Source organism: Sporothrix brasiliensis (assembly GCF_000820605.1).
Source record: "Sporothrix brasiliensis 5110 chromosome Unknown Cont22, whole genome shotgun sequence".
Lineage (NCBI taxonomy): Eukaryota > Fungi > Ascomycota > Sordariomycetes > Ophiostomatales > Ophiostomataceae > Sporothrix > Sporothrix brasiliensis.
The window spans coordinates 1,275,332-1,294,945 of record NW_024467141.1 but is presented as its reverse complement, the minus strand read 5'-3'; the positions used below and the strand labels follow the sequence as shown (position 1 = coordinate 1,294,945).

At 57.5% G+C, this 19,614-nt stretch overlaps 5 protein-coding genes across 5 annotated transcripts; 2 read left to right on the top strand and 3 right to left on the bottom strand.

Annotated features, from left to right (window-relative positions):
- Window positions 1-1,317: 1,317 nt before the first annotated feature.
- SPBR_08270 (uncharacterized protein) lies at window positions 1,318-3,293 on the bottom strand (the record flags this gene model as incomplete). The annotated part of the gene is made up of 3 exons (XM_040766508.1): window positions 1,318-2,369; window positions 2,429-3,092; window positions 3,165-3,293. The coding sequence occupies 3 exons, from the start codon at window positions 3,291-3,293 to the stop codon at window positions 1,318-1,320; spliced, it is 1,845 nt and encodes a 614-aa protein (XP_040614652.1).
- Window positions 3,294-5,898: 2,605 nt separating this feature from the next.
- Window positions 5,899-9,331, top strand: SPBR_08885 (recyclin-1; the record flags this gene model as incomplete). The annotated part of the gene is made up of 2 exons (XM_040767011.1): window positions 5,899-6,016; window positions 6,087-9,331. 2 exons carry the CDS (start codon window positions 5,899-5,901, stop codon window positions 9,329-9,331), a joined length of 3,363 nt encoding a protein of 1,120 aa, XP_040614651.1.
- A 319-nt stretch (window positions 9,332-9,650) lies between these two features.
- On the bottom strand, window positions 9,651-10,964 carry SPBR_08484 (cyclin-dependent kinase 7; the record flags this gene model as incomplete). The annotated part of the gene is made up of 1 exon (XM_040766722.1): window positions 9,651-10,964. The coding sequence occupies one exon, from the start codon at window positions 10,962-10,964 to the stop codon at window positions 9,651-9,653; it is 1,314 nt and encodes a 437-aa protein (XP_040614650.1).
- A 1,132-nt stretch (window positions 10,965-12,096) lies between these two features.
- SPBR_08535 (uncharacterized protein) lies at window positions 12,097-13,253 on the top strand (the record flags this gene model as incomplete). The annotated part of the gene is made up of 2 exons (XM_040766773.1): window positions 12,097-12,120; window positions 12,192-13,253. 2 exons carry the CDS (start codon window positions 12,097-12,099, stop codon window positions 13,251-13,253), a joined length of 1,086 nt encoding a protein of 361 aa, XP_040614649.1.
- Window positions 13,254-13,994: 741 nt separating this feature from the next.
- On the bottom strand, window positions 13,995-18,754 carry SPBR_08072 (uncharacterized protein; the record flags this gene model as incomplete). The annotated part of the gene is made up of 3 exons (XM_040766310.1): window positions 13,995-16,258; window positions 16,327-18,108; window positions 18,655-18,754. The coding sequence occupies 3 exons, from the start codon at window positions 18,752-18,754 to the stop codon at window positions 13,995-13,997; spliced, it is 4,146 nt and encodes a 1,381-aa protein (XP_040614648.1).
- Window positions 18,755-19,614: the final 860 nt, after the last annotated feature.

Genomic DNA, 19,614 nt, shown 5'->3' with positions numbered 1-19,614 from the left:
ATCGGTGGTCGTCTCGATACGGAGAGGCGGGCAACAAAGTGTCACCGCTCACCGAGAGCGTGGCTGCGGAGGAAAAGCCGCCGGCGTCAAAGTGAAAGACTGCACGCGGACAGTGGCGGAGATCATGGTATTGTATCGCGTCGACGCTGGGAGGGCAGCAAATGCAAGCCGGGAACTTCTGGAATGACTGTGACGGCGAAGGGCAATAGCCAGTATTAGGTGGCCGGTACGAGCCGGGGTATCGCTGGAGTTGGGATGAAAGGGGAAGACTGAGGCAGACGTCGATCGTCTACATTCGGCTCCGTTTATTATTGTCGGTGTTGCAAGGTGGGGAGCATGCAAGAAAAGGCGAGAAGGCGAAAAGAGAAAAGCAAGCTAAAGCAAAGAGCTGCATACAAAATGAAGCGAAAGGTGGAATAGAACGAGAGAAGTAAACAGACGGCAAAAAATAGAGTGCCCAAAAGTTGGTTCAACGAAAGAAGGTGGAAGAGGAAGAGGACGACGAGGCCGAAGAAAGCGCAGGTGGAGTAGTGCGGTGTCGATGGCAACTAGGTGGTGGTTAATGGCGTACACGGCAGTAGCCCTTTAGCTCCTTCCTCGCCTTGTCATCTGAGCCTAACATGGCCCGTGTCCGACTATCACTGATAGAGATACGGCCACGGTTGGGAGGCCACGATCACTAATGTGGGCGTGCAAGACCGTTAGTAAAGTATCTTGTCGTATTTTACACATGGGGAGGTACCTCCGCATGAAGTGTGTACAGTAAGTTGAAGAAAGGGCGTGGGCAAGCATTGGACAGAGGGCACAAGTAAGAGAGTAGGCGGTAAAAAGTGGGCCTGGCCGCCTGATGAGTCGACCCCACAACCAACAGGCAGCTAATACTTCGCAATAGCTGTTTGCACGCCGCTAAGACTGCTAAACACTGCTTGTTACAGTGGACACTTGCTGCAAATGCCCCACCCCTTCTCAAGACGGTCACGCTGTTCCCCTCTAGTTGATAACAGATAAGGGACACAGCAGCCACTGTGACGACTTATAAGCCGAGAACAGCCCTGTCAACTGACTGGTCGACGCTTGTCACGCGATGTCGGTTACCCCAATCTAGACAAGATCCCTAATCCAAGGTGCAGAAACAACAAACAACACTCTGACCCTGTACCGTGTTTACTTTGTTCAGCAATGCATGGTCAATGCGTGTTGATCAAGTCGTTTAATTCGTTTGTCGTTTCGTGCTGCAACACGTAAATCATCGCTATGTTAACCCATCGCCTCAAAATGCAATGCAATGCACGCCGCCGCTTTTTTGCTACCCTATCATCAACGGAGCGCAACTGGTTCTTGGACAGAAGACAGAGGAATATGTGTCTCGTCGGCCACCGCGGCACCCATTGCCGCGGCACCTTCCTGCTCCAGTCCGTACGCCTCCGCAATGCGTCGCCCCACTGATTCGCCGCTCCAATAGGCACCCGTTGCCGTACCTAGAGCGACAAACGGCGACGTGTGCTCGCCGGCAAGCCAAACGCCGCGGCCCGGCAGACCCTCACGCATCACACGAATGTCTTCGTCGCCGCGGACGAGGCCGACCTGGAAGTTGCTATAGCTGCCGTTACCGGCAAGGTCGTCGTGCAGCCAGTTGGTAGCGATGATGCCGGTTGGCTGGCAGGCTGGCGACGCCGGGTCGTAGTGCGGCATGGTGCCAAAGTAGGGGCGAAAGTAGTTGAGCAAAAATGCCGTCTGCTTTGTGTTGGGGCGGCGCATCTCGCTGGGCTCATTAGCCGCGGTCGACTTGCTGCCATCCTCGTCCCGCAGAGAGGCCAGCGTGTCCATAATGTGCACAGACTGCTCACCGTACGTGTAGAACAGCAACGTCGGATGGGCGGCAGATTTGGGCAGTGCGGCCATGTCAAATGCCTCGAGCGACCAGTGCTCCGGGTTGGATGGCTGTGCATAGACGCCCGGTGCCAACCACTGGCAGAAGCCGCGCACCGAGCGGCCCGTGGCGGGGTCGGGGCGCTGCCAAAAGGCCTCGGGGAACGATATGTATACCTTTTCGAGAGAGCCATAGCCGATGCTGGCAATGGCCTCGCTGACTCGGGAAGGAATTGGAGGCTCAAATGCGGAAGCTGCGTTCTTCTTTAACCACCCGAGAGGCATCGTGCACACGACCTCGTCAAAAGAATACGTTTCGCCCGCCGTAGTGACAACGGTGACGCTGGAGCTTGGGAGCGTATCTGGTACGTGGTTTGGGGTATCCTGGGTGCTCACGATGCGCGATACAGTCTTCCCGTAGTGGATAGTGGCGCCTTCAACGACTGGCTCGATCAGCCGGTCAAAGACTCTCTTGTACGTGCCAGCGCAGAAGAGATTTTCTAGACGGTTAGTATGCATTGAAGCCGCCACGAAACCCAACAAACTGGGGAGTACCTACCTCCTTCGATACACTCCTCCAGCCAGTAGTATTTGAGACTTTGCCGGCCGACGGGGCTGCCGACAAAGGCACCCCAAAAGTCGGCCATTTGCAGCACGAGCTTCCGCTTGCGTGAAATCGCCTCCCTCTCGGCTTCTGTGGCGTCCGCGCCTGCGGGTGTGACATGAGCATCGAGCCGTTGAACGAAAAAGTCATACAGGCTCTCGCCTGGATCGATGGTGCTGCAGTTGGTATTGGAATGCACAAACGCCTCTTCGACAATCGTCCACATGATGGTCGACAGTGCCTCGCCCTCATCCAGCGGCAGAATGGTACCCTCGACATCAAAGACGGCGCCCCCAAGATCGTTCCCCTCCTCGTCCACGTCGTGACTGCTAGTAACGGTCTCGGTGGCGCGGACCAGGTCCAGGATCGGGTTGTCCTTGGTACCGTGGATCCAGTTGGGACCCATATCGACAAGTGGACCCTCCGTTTCTTCGTTGTCGTCGTTGGAAGACAGACTGGGTTGCAGCCTGGCCTGGTGTAGCCGGCCACCCAGCCGGTGGCGGCCCTCAAGCATAGTCACGCGGAAACCATGCTGCAGAAGAATGTCAGCACAGCGGAGACCAGCGATGCCAGCACCGACAATGCCGATATGAGGCAATCTCTGACTTGGAGATGGCGTCTGGTGGGTGGGTTGTAATGGTTAGTTGATATGCCGCCATCAAATCTCTTAAGACTGAGGCGAGAGACTTACACGCTCGGATGGTGGCCGGTCAGTGGCTCTGGAGCTGATCCGTCGGATAGACTTGAGATCTAGATCGAGGCGAGAGCAGTCTCTCCGGGCTGCACTGGAGCTAAAGACACTGTAAACGTCCATCTTCATGTTGGGCAAAGCAAGGGATTGAATGTGCCAAACGGAAAGAAGCTGGTGGGCGATAATGCCGGCTGCAGTGATAGGAAGAGAAACGAGGCTAACGCGGCCTAGATAATGCAGGCTTTGACACCGACCAAAGAGGTAGGAAGACCGTGTGGAGCTCAGGGCATACGACAGAAATCGAAAAGGAAGATGAAGAAGATATTGGCCGGTTATGTGCGGTGTGTGAAAAGGGGTTCTAAAACAGAGTCGTATACATGCAAGATGGTAGCGGTATGATCTGGTGGCAAGAAGAGAGGGAACTACGGGAGGAGGGGTGGAGGGGAGAGGTGGACTGCAAGGGAAGGAACGTGTCAGGCGGCAACGTCAATTTGGGAAACAGCAACTGACTCAACTGCCAAATAAAGCTGGTGAAACTAAAGGACGGAAGAGCTCTGTCATCCGTTTCTTTCACGATCTGACTTAGGAAAGTCCTATCCCGATTTGACGGTCAAGGGAAGGAACGAGTGGAACGACGGCCTGCTTGATATGGGTGAAACACAAGGTGATGTACAACAATGATGTAACGCGATTGGACAGACGAGGCGGAAACGACGAGGGGTGATACATCGATACGGCAGAGAAGTAAGACTGCTATGTAGAGAGAAGGACAAAAAGACGTACCCGGCCATTCTGGACCACACCAGGGGAAAGTTCTTCGGAGACGCACGCCAATAAACGGTCGATAACCGAAGCGGCAGCGACGATAACGAGAACATGCACCAAACGAGCGGGCCAGACGTGCAATGGGCGGCAAAGGAGAGGGGAATGTCGAAAAGCGGCGGCGAGTAGGAAGAAAGGGCCGGGTGGTGTGTTGCAGCCCGTTTATCGTTCCTGTAGTGGTGGCTTGTCCGGTCTGCGGGCCAAGAGTCAATATCGAGTATAATTGCGTGTCGTAAAAGTGGGTGTTGATACGAATCTAGATCGGCAGGAGTTCTGTGGTCGAGTCGTGTAATATCAACTGGAGAAAGGAACATGTGAACCTGAGCGAGCGATGAGATTGGACAGCTAGCTGCCATTTATTTTATCCATTTTGCATGGCCCTTTTGCGGCTCTTAGTCCAGTCGTGCGAATGGTCAACGCTGATTGGGAAGGCTGACGTTGGAGTAAAGTACCTTTGAATGGAAACAAAGTAACTTCAGTCAACACATGCACTTTGATCTGCGAAAACGGAGCTTTTTGATTATGGCCAGTCGCTGACGGAGAGAGTTTGACAATGAAATCGAACCAGGACAAATCGTTGAAACAAGGCCAAGGTAGCAAAACGAAGGAGGATATATATAGTCAAATTCATCAGTAGCAATATCTTACGCCATACTCTACACTATTCGGCCCCAAACGTCAGTCGCATTCCTTGTTTGTAAATTCAGGTTGATGTCGTTGTGTCCAATGCACCATACCGTTCCAAAATGTCACAGTATTGAATTACAGCCTTTGTAAGTCGTGGCAGAAATAACTTATATAATCTCAGAACGACGTCGACCACAGGCCAGAGCTTATACTAAAATATAAATGGCATAGACAGCAACTCTGGAGGAGGTCTTAACGTTGAGGCGTAAGCAAAAAATTATTATGAATCATGTAAAGAAACACATTCTTTGCCCTTGCTTTTTGGCAGGATTGCTGGTAAAAAGAATGTGAACAGATAAAGTAGGAAATAAAAGACGACAGTGATAAACGATAGGCAAGGAATAAAGAACAAATTCAAACGTAGAATGACATGGGAAGAATTAAAAATGCTTCTCAGCCCAGGCCAAGGTCGCAAGTTGGCGATGTGTCCAGTCGCATTGCCTTGCACAAGCAGGCACTTCTCAAATACGAATGCGGTAGGCAATCGCCGTGGAGTCAGATGTTCAATTCCTGGGATTGGTTGCTCCAAAACCATCGTCTACAGCAAATAATATAAGCATGTAAACAACATGTCGAGAAAAACGTTTATATGGTGATCCTGCCGTTTGGTGTTGGCAGCTGCCTAGTTTGCAATGTAAGCAAGCCCAAAATTGGAAGGAGATGGTGGTCAGGGCAAGTTTGAAGAGCGCTGTAAAATGGCGCCTGCCTTGGCAAAACTGCCCTAAATATATCGATGCTGACGGGATGCTAGTGACCTTCATTCTTCTTGCTTACCCCTGATATTTACCCCATCAGCACCTTCCTGTCGCAAGTGTTACCCACAATTCCCCCCGCCAGCCACCGTAGCCGCCACTCCTGCGCTTTAGTACGTCAACCCTCCTGCCATGCATTCGTATCATTCGTATGACCTCCTCACAAATCCGTGAAGACTCAATTGTCAACCGGAACATGACAAACATCCATACACATACACGACACACTAACCGCCACGGCCGACGCCCACGACCACTCTTCTAGCATAAGACTGTACCCAATGGTTCGCATCGGCAGGGCCACTGCTTGCACTGCGTTGTGCATGGGCCGCAGTCGACGCGGGTGAATTGGAAGACTTTTGGAATTGAAGCTTCATCCGAACAAATCTCCCACAGCTCTGGACCTTTGATCGAGAGTCTCTGTCAACCACCTACGCCCTATTCAACCAAGACGCTTCTCTCTAACGACGACAATGTCTCGGGCGTACAACAGTGGCCGGCCTGGCGCCGGAGCCGCTGTGCCAAACAAGAGCATACTCGGCGCGCTCAAGGCCACCGAGATCATCGAATCCAAGGCCACTCTACCTGCTGGTAAGCTTCCCGACGTCCGTATACAATGGCGACAAGGTATTACAGGGCTGACGTGCACTGTTTGCCCCAGAAATCCTGGCGACTATCCTCGATTACCTCCCAATCCCCGACCAAATCTCTTTCGCCCGCACCTGCCGCCGAATGCGCGAAATGGTCTACGACGACACGCGATGGGTATCCCGCCTGCAGAGCATGGGCGCATGGAACGAGGCGGAAGCACGGCGGCGCTTTGACGAGGCAATGCAGAAGCGAAGGCGTGACACGGCTGCCGCGGCGACTGCGGCAGGTGCTCCTACCGGCATAGGAGGAAACGGACTGGTTGGCGGTGGAAGCAGCAGCGTCGGTGTGGTGCCCGGTGCTCACCGCGTGTCCGCGGCTCCCGGTGGACGGTCAAGGCAGGCCAGTGGAAGCACGACACTGTTCGATGCCTCGCTCGAAGAGGAGCGGCGGCGACAGCTTCACTTGCAGCAGCAACAACGAGAACAGCAGCAGCAGCAGCAGCAGCAGCAGCAGCTCGCACAGGCCCACGATGGATTCGAGACACTGACGGTTGGGGGCAACGGAGCCCAAGCACGACCGCCACCGGCAGAAAAGAGCCCGCTCCAAGATACAGAGGCGCTGCTCGACGTGTTTAAGAATGTGCAGAGCGTGCGAGGCCATGCGCGCCAGGAATTCGGCAGGATCTATGGCGCCCTGGGGCCGTTTTACTGGGATCTACAGCGGTCGCGGACACACGCCGACCCGGCCATCTTCAAGGTCTTTCGCGACCCAGAGCGCCAGGCGCGGATGCTCGCCAATTTGCGCACATTTGCCCAGAGCGACTGGGCGCAGGGCTGGCGCCAGCGTGAAGAGAAGCTCACCTCGATGACGAGTATCTTTGAGAGCGCCGTGCTGCGCGAGTTCGAACAGGGGTATGAATTCTGGGACGTTGACGGCCGCATGCGCAAGTACGCCCACGTACTCGACCTGCTGGGCGGCAGCGCCGCCGGTGTCGACCTCTTCATCCAGAAGCACCCGCTCTTTGACGACCACGAGCTAACAGCCATGAACGCCATGGACTGCATCAACCTTGCACCCCGTGCGACAACCGCGCCCGAAAACGTCATCACGCTCGACCCGTCGCGCGGTTTCTTCGAGCTGCTGACGCGCAAAGTCAACGACCAGAGCAGCGTCATCGGCCGCATCTTTCCGCGACCCGGCCGCGTGTTCTGGGCACTCGTGGACAAGGTCCGCGAAGACATCATCATGGAGTATATCACGCCACTGCTCGACGAGACGCACGAGCGTAACCTGCCGGCCTACTTAACGGCCGTGTCGGGTCTCTTTGAGCAGGCCCTGCAGTTTCTCAAGGCGCTGGAGCCGCCCAAATCGCCTGACGCTGACCAGCCAAATAAAGCAGCTGGACCAGCCAAGACGCATACCAAGAACACCCCGAGCGCCGCATCTGATGAGTTTCAGCGACCGGGGAAGCTGAAGCGGAGAAGCACAAAGACGCTGCCGGCAGCGCCCGTCTCCGGAACGGCGGACGAGGAAGAAGACGAAGACGACGAGGATGCGTGGCGACCTAAGGCCCGGCTTCGGAAAGTGCGCGAGCTTGCCTTCCGGACATTTGAGCCGCACCTCGACCTGTATCTGCAGGAAGAGCTCGATTACTTTACGAAACACACCGAGACCGAGGTACGCGTGTGGGACAAGAAGCTGTCAGAACAGGACGCCAATGTGGAATCGTTTTACATGGCCAACTTCAACCGGCAAGAGGACAAGAAGGATTTCCTGAGCTCGTTCAAAAAGGTCGTCATGATGCCCGTGACCGTCCTGCCCAGCTTGCCTGGTCAGCTCAACCCTTTTGCGAGTGGCACCAGCAGCGGCGCCAAAGCCTCAGGCGCGAGCGACTCCAACCTCTCCCTCCCGCCGCAATCACAAGCACTCTCAACGACAGCTTCTGGCCGGGTGACACCGAACCCGCTCAGCCAGCTGCCCGAAAAGGCACCCGACGACGAGCTGGCGGCCAAAGCAGCCCTCATGACGTCGCGGTTGGAGGGTATCAAGTCGCTCTTCAGTCTTGAGATGGCGCTCAACCTTGTGCACGCGGCCAAGACGAGTCTCGGCCGTGCGGCCGTCTTTGTCCAGCTGGGCGGTCAGGCCGCCGGAGAGGCGCGCGAACAGTGCGAGACCATCTTTGTGGTGTTGTTGCGCATCTTGGGCAACGGCCACGTCAAGCAAGGTTTTGATCGCGCCGTCGAGCACCTGTCGCAGTACAACCCTCGCACTGTCGTCGTCCGGCCGACATCAACTGTCTCGACCACTGGCGAAGGCAGCAACGGCGGCGCCTCCGAAAAGGATCCCGCCGCCCATGCCAGCAATGCCGGCCCTGGCGACGGGGGAGTCGCACCACTCATGACGTTCATCGAGCTTGTCAACGTGGGCGACCTGATCTCCCAAATGATCGACGTGTTCTACGAGCAGCAGCTGGCCGGGCCCAAGATTGCCGACCGCAACGACTTTCTCGACCCGGCAGGCCTGGCTAAGAAGCGGTTCGAGCAGATGATTGACGAGAGCGTGGCGGCGGGACTCAACAAGGGCATCGATGTCCTCATGGACGAGGTCGAGTACATTTGCGCCACCACGCAGAAGCCAACCGACTACTATCCGGAAGCCGTCGAGGCCGTTGCCGAGAGCGGCCTATTTTCCTTGAACGGCACGCTTGCCAGTGTTACGGGTGTTGTTGGCGGCGGTGGTGATGGCACATCAACGCCCAGGTCCGGCGGCGGGTCGGCCATCGCCCCGGGCGCCCCCGGCAGCGGTGGCGCCCCTGCAGCCAGTGCCTTGGATCCCTTTGCTGCCGCCGACATTGGCCCTACGAAAACGGCGCTGCGCGTCGTCGACCTCGTGCGCGGCCACACCAACATGCTCAAGGGCAGCACGGAAAAGACGATGCTCGACGTGTTCAACGGCGAGGTCGGCCTGCGCCTGTTCACGGCCGTCTGCAAGCACCTCAAGCGGCAGCGCATCAGCATGGCCGGTGCGGTGCATGTGATTGCCGACATGACGCTCTACTTTGACTATGTGCGGACGCTGCGCAACCCGGACCTGCTGGCGTACTTCCGGGCGCTGCGCGAGCTGAGCCAGCTGTACCTGATCGACGCGCGGCACCACGCCAAGGAGATGGCGGTGATCATTGCAGACGGCGACCGGTTCGGCGGCGTGTTCCGGGCCGAGGAGGTGTACGAGTTTGCCGAGCGGCGGGCCGACTGGTACCAAGTCAAGCGAAACGTGGAGCGGGCCATGTACGGTCTGGAGTGTTCTGTAATGTAGGGCAGGGCCCAGTCCCTCGCCTCCATACAGAGATCTTTCATAGCCATTTTCTTCTTTTTCTTTTTCTTTTTACCTTTTTTTTTGGATTTACCAGCGCTACAAATCAATACCAGAGTTCTTCCCAATGGTTGTTATAAGCAATGATGCCAGAGTTGTGGTTCTGTTTGTATATGTGAGCTCACAGACGTGTGCCGTGAGATGAGATGGAATGCAATTGCGAAAGTACACGGAACGCCTCACAGTCCTTGTCCTTTTATGTTTTTGCCTAACCCGTAACGCCATAAATTCCCAAAATCAACCCAGACAAACCAGTCTTCCCCTACTTCCGTCCGAAATCCAGCCGGCGGGCAACCTTGGCACCGCGGTCTTGTTCGTCGCCCGTGTTGGCCCCGCTGCCACCGCCCACGGCGCCGGGCCGCCGTTTGAGGTCAGCGGCCATCCGGGTGGCCTCCCGCTCGCGCTCCTTCTCCTTCTCGGCGGCCGCCACATTGCGCCGCGGCAGATCCTGGACGGGGGTCGGGCGCGGGTCGGCGTGCCACCACGGGTGAGCCAGCATAGCGCGCGCCGTGATGCGGCGCCGCGGGTCGAGCACAAGCGTCTTCATCAGCAAGTCGACGCCCTCGGAGCCCACGGTGCCAAAGGGCCCCAGGAAGGTGTCGCGCGTGGCCACGGGGTACACGCGGTCGGTGGGGACGGTGTATGAGTCGAGGCGGGTCACGCCGGGCCAGTTGTCCTCGTTGGGCGTGCCGAGGGCGCGGCAGATGAGGCCGATCTGCTCGACCTCGGTGTTGCCCGGCAGGTACGGGTTGCGGATGACGAGCTCGGCAAAGACGAGGCCGACGGACCACACATCCACGGTGCCAGTGTAGTGGCGCGCACCGAACAGCAGCTCCGGCGGGCGATACCAGCGGGTAATGACGTTGGCGGTCATGGGCCGGTAGGGGTCGGCACACGACCGGGCGAGACCGAAATCGGCAAGCTTGAGGGCGCCGTCGGCGGCGACCAGCAAGTTGTTGGGCTTGATGTCGCGATGCAGCACGGCGCGGTCATGGCAGAAGGCGACGGCACGGCAGAGCATGCCCATCCAGGCCTTGATGTCGGCGGCGCCGTAGCGGACGGCGGCAGTGTCGCGGATCAGCATTTCGAGGTCGCCGCGGGGGAGATGTTCGAGGACGAGACACAGGTTCTGGTCGCGGGTGCTGTAGACGCTGTGCATGCGGATGATGTTGGTGTGGTGCAGTTCCTGCAAAAACTTGATCTCGCGGACGGCGTCGGGCGCGATGCCGTCGCTGTACTCCTTTTGGACCTTGATCTTCTTGATGGCGACGAGCTGCGTCGGGTCGGCACGCAAACGGCCCTCGTAGACGACGGCGTAGGTGCCTTCGCCGAGCTCCTTGCCTCGAATGTACTTGTTCTTTTCCTCCTCGTTCAGGCGCTCGGCGACATCCATTGTGATCGGATGTCGGGGCGGCTGTGGCTTTGCCCCCGCCGGCGCCGTGGCTCCGCCTCGTGGTGTGCCGCCATTCGAATGTGTCGGTGGCCGCGAGGGCAGGGTGGATGCCGGTCGAGACGATGCCGCAGACGAGGCTGCCAACACGTCCGTCGGGACGGCCAGCAGCGGCGATGCACTCATGGCGACAGTGGCGCGCAGGAACAGGCCGACAAGAGAGAGAGGCGAAAGGGGAATACAAGAGGGACAAAAAGACAAAAGAAGAGTGCGAGTGGTGTGTGCGGAGCGCGTACAAGACGCCGGGTGACGTGACTGGCGTGACGCGGAACGAGGCTTCAACAATCGTGCAGGCTGTCACCAAATCAAAAAGACTAGGGATGGAGCTTGAGCCAAGCTGTCCAGGGCCGCCTCTCAGTGGCTGAGGCGCTGGCGTGGCCGGATGTGGCTTGGGCGTGGTCTCGGGCTTTAGCGGAGTGCTGGCGGTCCGACAGTGCGCTGGCTCCACAATAAAATTACTCAGACCGCTGTCTTGCGCAAGCGTTAGGGCCTTTTGGGCGGCAACACAGCTGGGACGTAGGGGGGGAATAGCGCACAAACTGCAATCGGCTGGGCGTCAACAGCGACGCGCAAGGGACAACCAGACAGACCATCGCAATCGTGACGTCATACCAACGCGTAGCTGCCTCCAGCGACAACAGGACGAAAGCAAAAGAGGAAAGAGATGCCCACAATGCAGGAAAATCCTTGGCACGCAGAGGTTCTAGACTTGAGATTACCCTGCAATCCTTTGAAAGAAGCACAGTGCTCGCGCAGAAAAGAGAAAGGCCCCCCGTGAAAAGCTAATTCTCTTATTGTCTTGGTTGGCACATCGACGCTGCTCTTTCTGTTTGTTGTGTTTGTGGTTCACGAGCGACGCTGTTGGCGGCCTTTTCATCCATTTCCCTCCTCTTATCTTGTCACCCCCATTTTAAGGTATCATTGGATATTCACGGAGCGTCTCGCAGCAGCTTTCCACAGACAACTGCCGTTTGGTTCAGGGCCGCTCGCGCACAGAATCGGATTGTTGGGTCGTTGGCCATCGCTGTGAAAAGCCACCAACAGACAAAAAAGGGGTACAAAGACGCAGCCACATCCAACGACATCGACGATACGTCGTACACACCCACCGTCTGCAGGGGCTCGGGACGGCACATCCTGTCCGGCATACATCCTGTCCGGCACACACGGCACGCACTTCCTGGAACGAACTACTCTAATCTCTTGGCCTCGTCGCCCCTTGGCATCTCGTTCCTGACCACCACATCAATACGCCACAATGGTTTCTTGTTTTTCCTATTGGGTAAGGAGTCTCCCGAGCGACATGACTTCCGTACTTTGAATTCCTGTAAGACTTACTTCTACCCACCTCAGCTACTGCCCGTCTTGTCCGGCTCCGTCTGGCTGGGCATGCTGATGGGCATGCTCATCGGCTGGGCCGTCGACACCCACCGCGAGCACTACGTCTCGATGGACGACAACCAGACCGTTGCCTACATCAGCGATATCGGCGCCTCGCCCAAGTTCAAGCCCATGTTCATCGCCCTCTGCGTCGTCACCACCGTCACGCTGGACCTGTCGTTCCTCGCCGACCGCTGGTTGCGCCATGCCGGCCGCCTCACGCCCAACGGCAGCACCGGTCAAAAGGTGCTCGGCGTTCTGACCATTGTCTTTGCCCTGCTCGGCACCGCGGGCCTCATCCTGCTGTCCGTCTTTGACGTCGCCCACCACAAGCGCTTGCACGACGGCTTTCTCCTGCTGTTTTTGGGCGGCTATGTGCTGTCGGCCATCTGCATCTGCTGGGAGTACCAGCGCCTGGGCATCCACAACCGTCACCTGCGCATCCTCAGCATCTCCTTCTGGGTCAAGCTCAGCTTTGTCCTCGTCGAGATCGTGCTCGCCATCATCTTTGTCTCCCTGACCTTCACCCACCACACCACCGGCGGTGCCATTGTCGAGTGGATTATTGCCTTTATCTTTGCGCTCTACGTCTTCTCCTTTTGCATCGACCTGTACCCGGCCGTCCGCACACGCCACCTCAAGGGCCGCTACCGCGAAAAGCACGGCCCCAACGGCAGCGGCAGCGACGGCCCCAATAGCAGCGCCACCGCAGGCGGCACGGCCATGGCCCAGGACGGCGACAACTACTACAACCCAGGCAACAGCCACACAGCGGGGCCGAGCGAGATGGAAGCGGCCAACGGCAGCTACCGTGGCTATACTGCGAATGCGAATGCGAATGCAGCACCCCCAACGGCCCCGGGCTCCACTGGCTACTACGACAACACCTACGGCGAGAGTGCGGCGCGCGCGACGCGGTCACCACGTACCAACAACCTAGCTGGCAACACTTTTGTCGAAGACGAAGTCAACGGCGGCAGCCAGCCGCTGAACCAGCCACGACAAGCATACCAGCCAAGTCGGAGTTACCAGTAGCAGCGGGACACGGCTCTTTTGGACGAGAAATGACACGTGCTGGTTGTATAAAGTGATGCGATGGTGGTAATGAGATCTGCGGAGTATATAATTATCCTTTTGCATGGTTTGGTTTGGATTTCTTGCGTCTTTGGTGTTCTGGTTTATCGATGGATATAGTTGTTTTTTATTTTATTTTGAGTACGTATTTTTAGAAACATTTTTTTGTAATATCTTTGGCGTATATCGATACAGTTTTGGTAACTATTTCGGGTACAGTAATACAAGTAGAGCAAACAAAACTTGACATAAGATATGTTTGGGGGGGTGTCCAAAATTAGAATATGGTGAATCAAACCAGAAATGAAATCAATCGGAAAAAGAAAAAGAAAAAAAAACAGCTTGTGCCACCTGTCCGTTGTAAATTGGGAATCATGAACGTAAAAGGAATGAAAACCCTGGGATATCCTGTTGCTTCCGTCCAGAAAACGCCAGTAAGGTCTGAAACCGAAACCCAAGAAATGAGAAAGATGTGTGGAAGAAAAAATGAAATCAACTAAGAGAGGATAAGAAAATGGAACGAAATATTTCAGTTTAACAGAAACGATGAACATGGCAGAACCCAAAACCAACACGAACATGTAACATTGTAAAGATCAAAAGCGAAAAAAAGAGAGGCACGAAAGATCGTATTTCAAATGAAGAAAACGCGGGAAGCAGAGTAACTTGAAACAAATTCAGCCCTCGCCCTTTGTGTTCAACCTACGAGTACTCCTCGAGGTTTTCAAGGAAGCGCGAATCACGAACAGGGCTTGCGCTCTTCTCGGCCGGGTTGGTGACGGCCCTGGGCGGCGTGAACGCGGCTACGTTTACGCCCGAGTCGCTGGCTGGGGGCGGGACGGACACAAATGTGTTACCCTTGTCGTTCGCTCCACCGACATTGTCAGTGGCCGCGGCAGCCCCGGAAGTTCCGGCGGTCTCGGATGTTTTCGGCTTGCCAGCAGCAGGCGAAGCGCCGCTGTAGTTGGCAAAAATGTTGTGCCCGATGAGGCCGAAACCACTACCGGCCACACCGGGAACACCTGCATCGTTGCTGTAGTGGCTGCTGGCATAGCTGGTCCGATTTCCGGGAAGCGTGTAATCCGCGCTGGGAGTGTTGAGTGCGCCCGTGTTGCTCGAACGATTGGTGGATGCGGCGGCACCGGCAGCACCGGCAGTACCAATAGCACCGGCAGCACCGGCAGCACCAACCACACCGGCGGTGCCAGCAAGGCCGGACGAACCAGAGGTACCAGTGGTGCCGGTAGTCTTTGCGCCCTCAGCAGGACCCATGGTCATGGGTGTCAGAGGACCCAGTTTCCCAAAGCCGCTGCCATACTGACCCTTGGACGCGGCATCAGTGCCGGATTGGGCCGGAGCCAGCGCAGCGGCGTCCTTCTCGTACGAGTCCTTGGGTGCCGTGATACCCGTGAGCTCCTTCGAGTCAGGGAGACCCGACTTGCTCGGGGCACCCTGCTCCTTGAGATCCGCGGCACGGTCACCAGGTTGAGTCGCGCTCGGGCCCTCGCTGCCTGTGGGAGTGTAGTACGCCTGGTTCACACGGTTGGGGCTGTTGCCCGGCTGCTCACCAAGGGTCTCCTTCCCCTGGCCAGAGGCCGGAGCGTCACCTTTAGACGAAGCAAGACCAGCAGCCGTCGCACCACCTGCGGCGACAAGGGTGCCGCCAGCAATGAGAGGAATGGTCAGGGAGCCGCTTCCGACGCGGTCCTTATTATCCGAAGATGTCAGTGTGTGGCCCCCAATAAACGTCCGCTCAGCGTCGGGCCGCTGCGAATCGGATCCGACGGCAGATGAACCCAGGTCTTTGGAGGGTGCAGGGCCTGCTGAGCCTGCCGTCGACGCCGTCGAGACACCAGTGCCCGTGGCCGCAGCCTTACCCGAGGTGGATGCGGCAGGGTCATTGCTTGCGGAAGCCGACGACTTGGACGGATCGCGCGAGAAGCGCGACTTCAGCCAAGACTTGACCTTGCTGTTGGAGTTGGGTGACGATGCTGACTCGTCGGACAAAGGTGACACGGGCGACTTTGGTGTCGAAGCCTTGTCTGACGCCGACGAAATAGGTGCACCGACACCGGTACCAACACGTGCGCCGGGTGCAGTGCTAGAAGTAGTAGGGGCAGCAGGGGCAGCAGACGCAGGGCCGGAGCTGACACCGTTGGTGGTGCCAGGGGCGACAGACTTGGACTGGGATCCAACACCAGCACCGACAGCACCGGCAGCGCCAACCGCACCGGCAGTGCCAGCGACGGCGCTACCGGAAATCTTGGACGGGACGTTGCCGCTGCTCTCTGGGTTCGTACGCTCGACGTTGCTGTCCTTGGGCGTCTTGACGAACAGCCTGGAAAGTCTCCGGCTGGTGTTACTGCCGCTCTTTTCCAGGGGAGCGCCGCTGCGATCCGCCGTCTCATGGGTCGCCGGCGTCGTCATTGCGCCTGCACTGGGCGCCGCACCTGACGACGCATCACGAGCAGCGGGAGCCTTGGTGACGGGCTGCGTCACAGGAGCTGTGGCAAGCGAAGATGAGTTGGTGATATCAGCGGCAGCCGTAGTCGTAGGAACAGACGGTTTTGTCGCACGAGAACCCACACCCACAGCCGCACCCGTGGCAGCGGCACCGGCGCCGATACCGGTACCGGTTCCGGCACTTCTGGGGACCGGGCTAGTCGGACTGCTCAGGGACGAAACATCGTTGGAGTGGAAGTCACTGGCAGCACTGGACGTGTCCGGAGCCGTCATCACATCTTCCCCCGTGCCATGGCGGGCGGTTTCAGCAGCATCGTCCTCGGCACTGTGCTTACCCTTGCCGTTGACGACGTTGCTTGCCTTGTCAGTACGGTTGCCGGCATTGTCGCCGGTGGTGCTCGCGGCAGCAGCACCCGTACCAAGACCAAAGCCAATGGGAATGCCAAGGATTTTGCTATGTCTCTTGGCAGTTTTCTCTTCAGCCTTGCGGGCCTTTTCGTCCTCTGCATTTTGTTAGTGGATGCAATTGGAGGTCGGTAGAAACCGAATAAAAGCAATGGGATGAGCTCACTCTTCAACTGGCGGTACATGGCCTTCATATCCTTGCCGCGAGCGTCGATTATGGCTGCTTCGGCCTTGCGCTCTTCGTCTTTCTCGCGCAGCTTGGCCTGGCGGTCATGCTCTGCTTGGGCCTTCTCGTGCATGTCATCGATGACGGGTTGCACGCGGCGAGTGGCAAGCCTGTCCACGTCGGTGCGGTTTATGAACTTGCCACCGCCAACATCGACCTGGTCCGAACGCGGGTAGTTGCTGATATATGCGTCCGCGCGTTCCTGCGCCATGGAGTTGATCTTGGGCTCAATCTTCGACATGACCGACGGAGGCAATCTGCCCGAGTTGGCATAGACCTGCTCGTCAATGTCCTGCAGCTGTGACTTGACATTGCGTTGCGCGGCCAAGAGAACGTTCTGGCGGTCGCGGCGTCTCTTGTCCTCCACGTCGGAGATGCGGCTTGACAAGAGAGACATCTGGTTGCGGATCTCCTGCGGACGCAGGTGGTCGGAATTGATGTCACCGTCACTAGACGAGCGGCGACGCCGGAGACGGCCACGCATGGTCAGACGGCGCGACGTCTCGCCACCAGCCGAGGCACCAAGGCTCGGGTCCATGTAGTGGTCGCGGTACTCGCGGTCCTTGCCGTGCAGCTCGTGGAGTTTCTCGAGGCGCTCCTGGGCGAGCTTGTATGCCTGCTCCTGCACGTTGGGAACAGAGGAGCCGCCGGCACCGGCGCCCGAAACCCCGCCCTCGACGCCGGGGCTGTACATTTTCTTGGCCAGGGCGACGGCCGAGGCGTGGAGGCCGTCGGTGTGCTTCTGGTCCTCCGTTTCAGGGCCAACAGGGGGGTGCGAAGTGTACATCTGGCGGCCCAGGTTTGTGTAGGGCACGGAACCACCGTCGCCTACATAGCTGGCGCGGTTGCTAGCCGAACCGCGCGACCTGGCCGAAGCGCTGTGGGCGATGGTTGCGGCACTAAGAGCATTGGCGGCCGAAACCTTGGGGTCTGGAGGGCTGCTGACCAGAGAGTACGATGCAGTGTTGTCGGGGAAGTGCGACGACATGCTCTTCTGTTGGCGCAACGTTAGTGGGCTAGACTGAGCCCGGCTGCGCGTCCGCATTGACGTAGAGTGGGCCGAGTTGTCCCCAGCAGCGGTCGAGGCCGCACCAGAAAGAGACGTGGCGGCAGCGCTAGAGGCAAGGCCGGGCGTGGACTTGGCGTCCGTGTGGGACGCCTGCTTCATGGCGCCCTTGGCCGCACGCAGAGACGGCTGGTAACCGAGAGCGGCAATTTCGGGAATCGGTTTCTCGGGAGGGGCGGAAGCTCGCTTGGCAGAGAGAATCTGGCTTTTGCGGAAGGCCTGATTGGCCGCGGAGTTGCCCCAGCCTTCGGACGATTTTCCGGACGGCTTGGTCGCCATGTTGGTGTTGGTGTTGGTGTTGACGTTGCTCGCGGTGGCCGTGCTATCTTCTTGTAGCGTGGGAGACGGAAGCTCCGTAGAATCGGCGTTTGTTGGCTGAAATTGCGAGGCGTTCCGCGACCGACTTTCAGGTGCCGACGGCGACTTTGCGCCGGCGGGTTTCGCGGAGACCAGAGCAGCACTGGCCGCGGCAGCCGCCTGGGTGGCCGCTTTCAGGGATGCCGAGTGAACGGACCCGCTGTTGCTGAAAATGGCCGGCGGGCTCTTGACCTTGGAAGCAGTCAGGGCGGCGGTGCTGGTGCTGTCCAGCTTGACGCCGACCGAGGGAAACGAGGGCAGGCTGCGTGGATCCGCATAGACCAAGCGGCCAGACAGGTCTTTTAATATGCGGAGAAAAGCGTGTTAGTCGGCCGTCAAAGCGGAACGGAAAAGAAGACATGTCAAGTGTGGGTGGCAACTTGTGGGATGTGCTGTGATATCCGGCAGGGGTGTTTGATATATCCCGAATGCCTGGGATATGACAGCAACGAGAGCCCGCAGATTGGAGAGGCAAGAACGAGACAGCTTAGGGGGGAAATGCGTGCAAGAGGGTGAGGGAGGCAGGGAAGCCTTGGTAGTGCTGAACACTCTCCTGCAGAGCGCGGGAGAACAGATCAAGGCCCCGTCTGGCCCAGGTGCAGTGCCAGTTTTCTGATTGCCCGTCCCACGGTTTGCAGATCGCCACTTGGCGATGCAGCGGAAATCGGAGGGGCTGAGTGTTCCCTGGCATGAGGATAAAGCTGGGGATTGAGGATTTGAGGTACGACGCAGGGGGGAAGGAAAGCTCGAAAGTAGACGTGGTGATGTTCAACATTGCATCTTTTGTTGTCGATGCGCTGAGCATGCCTGCACGTGCATGACTGTTCCTGCTCGGTGCGACTCACCTGGCTGGTTCTTGGCCTGCTGCTGCCTCGAGGAATACGAATGCCCGCTGTCGCGAGGCGCCGGCTGGCGTTGTGTCGCCGTGGACCCGTTCAGCGACATGCCTTGATTGGCAGGCTCAGATGCCTACAGTGCAAATATCTCGGTAGGTAGGAGAGGGCGTTTGATGATGCCTGCGTGTCGAAGTCGACTTTTGTTGACTGTGTTGTCGAGATGCTCTGCTCGGACGAAGAGAAGGAGATGGATTGTGATTGAAGTCGGTGAAGATGCCAACAGGATCCGATATGCCTGTCTCCGGTTTTTGTAGCAGGGAAGAAAGAAAAACCAAAGAAAATAAAAGACTTAAAAGATGAGATGGAGAGAATGGACGGTGAGAAAGTGGGCACGGCCATGTACAAAAAGGCAAAAAATGGCCAATTGAGCGGCAATGTCAGCAAAATGAGAATAAAAGGGCGCGAACAGACGAATAAAGATGCAAACGACGTCACGGCACGTAGGGTAAGGTCGATCATTCAAAGGAAGCCCCGGGTTACCAGGACGAGCATGTGTGAAATAGAAAAAGAGTCAGCGTGGGAAAAAGATGGGAATAAGGAGAGCAGCGAGCGTTGCGTTTGTCGTGCGTGGGAGCCTAGTCAGTGCCACTGCCCCAGAGCTGTGCGGGCAGGAGCAGCTTGCAACAGGTCTGGACAGATGAAGCTGGGGAGGGAAGGAGCTGCGAGCTGTCGGGGGCTCTCTGGGGCAGGAACGTCTGCTGAGCTCCAGAGGGGCAAACAAACGACGTCATCAACTAGCAACAGCACCTGTTGGAGCTGGAGAACAGAGGCCTGGGCGTGTGTAAGTACCCCGTGCTAGCCGTTACTAGCGTCGTAGTCGCGACGGCGTGCCCTCCACACCAAGTTTCGTCGCATGAGATCGTACGTGTTCTGCCCTAGTCGACACTACACCCTTTCACGGCCAGACGG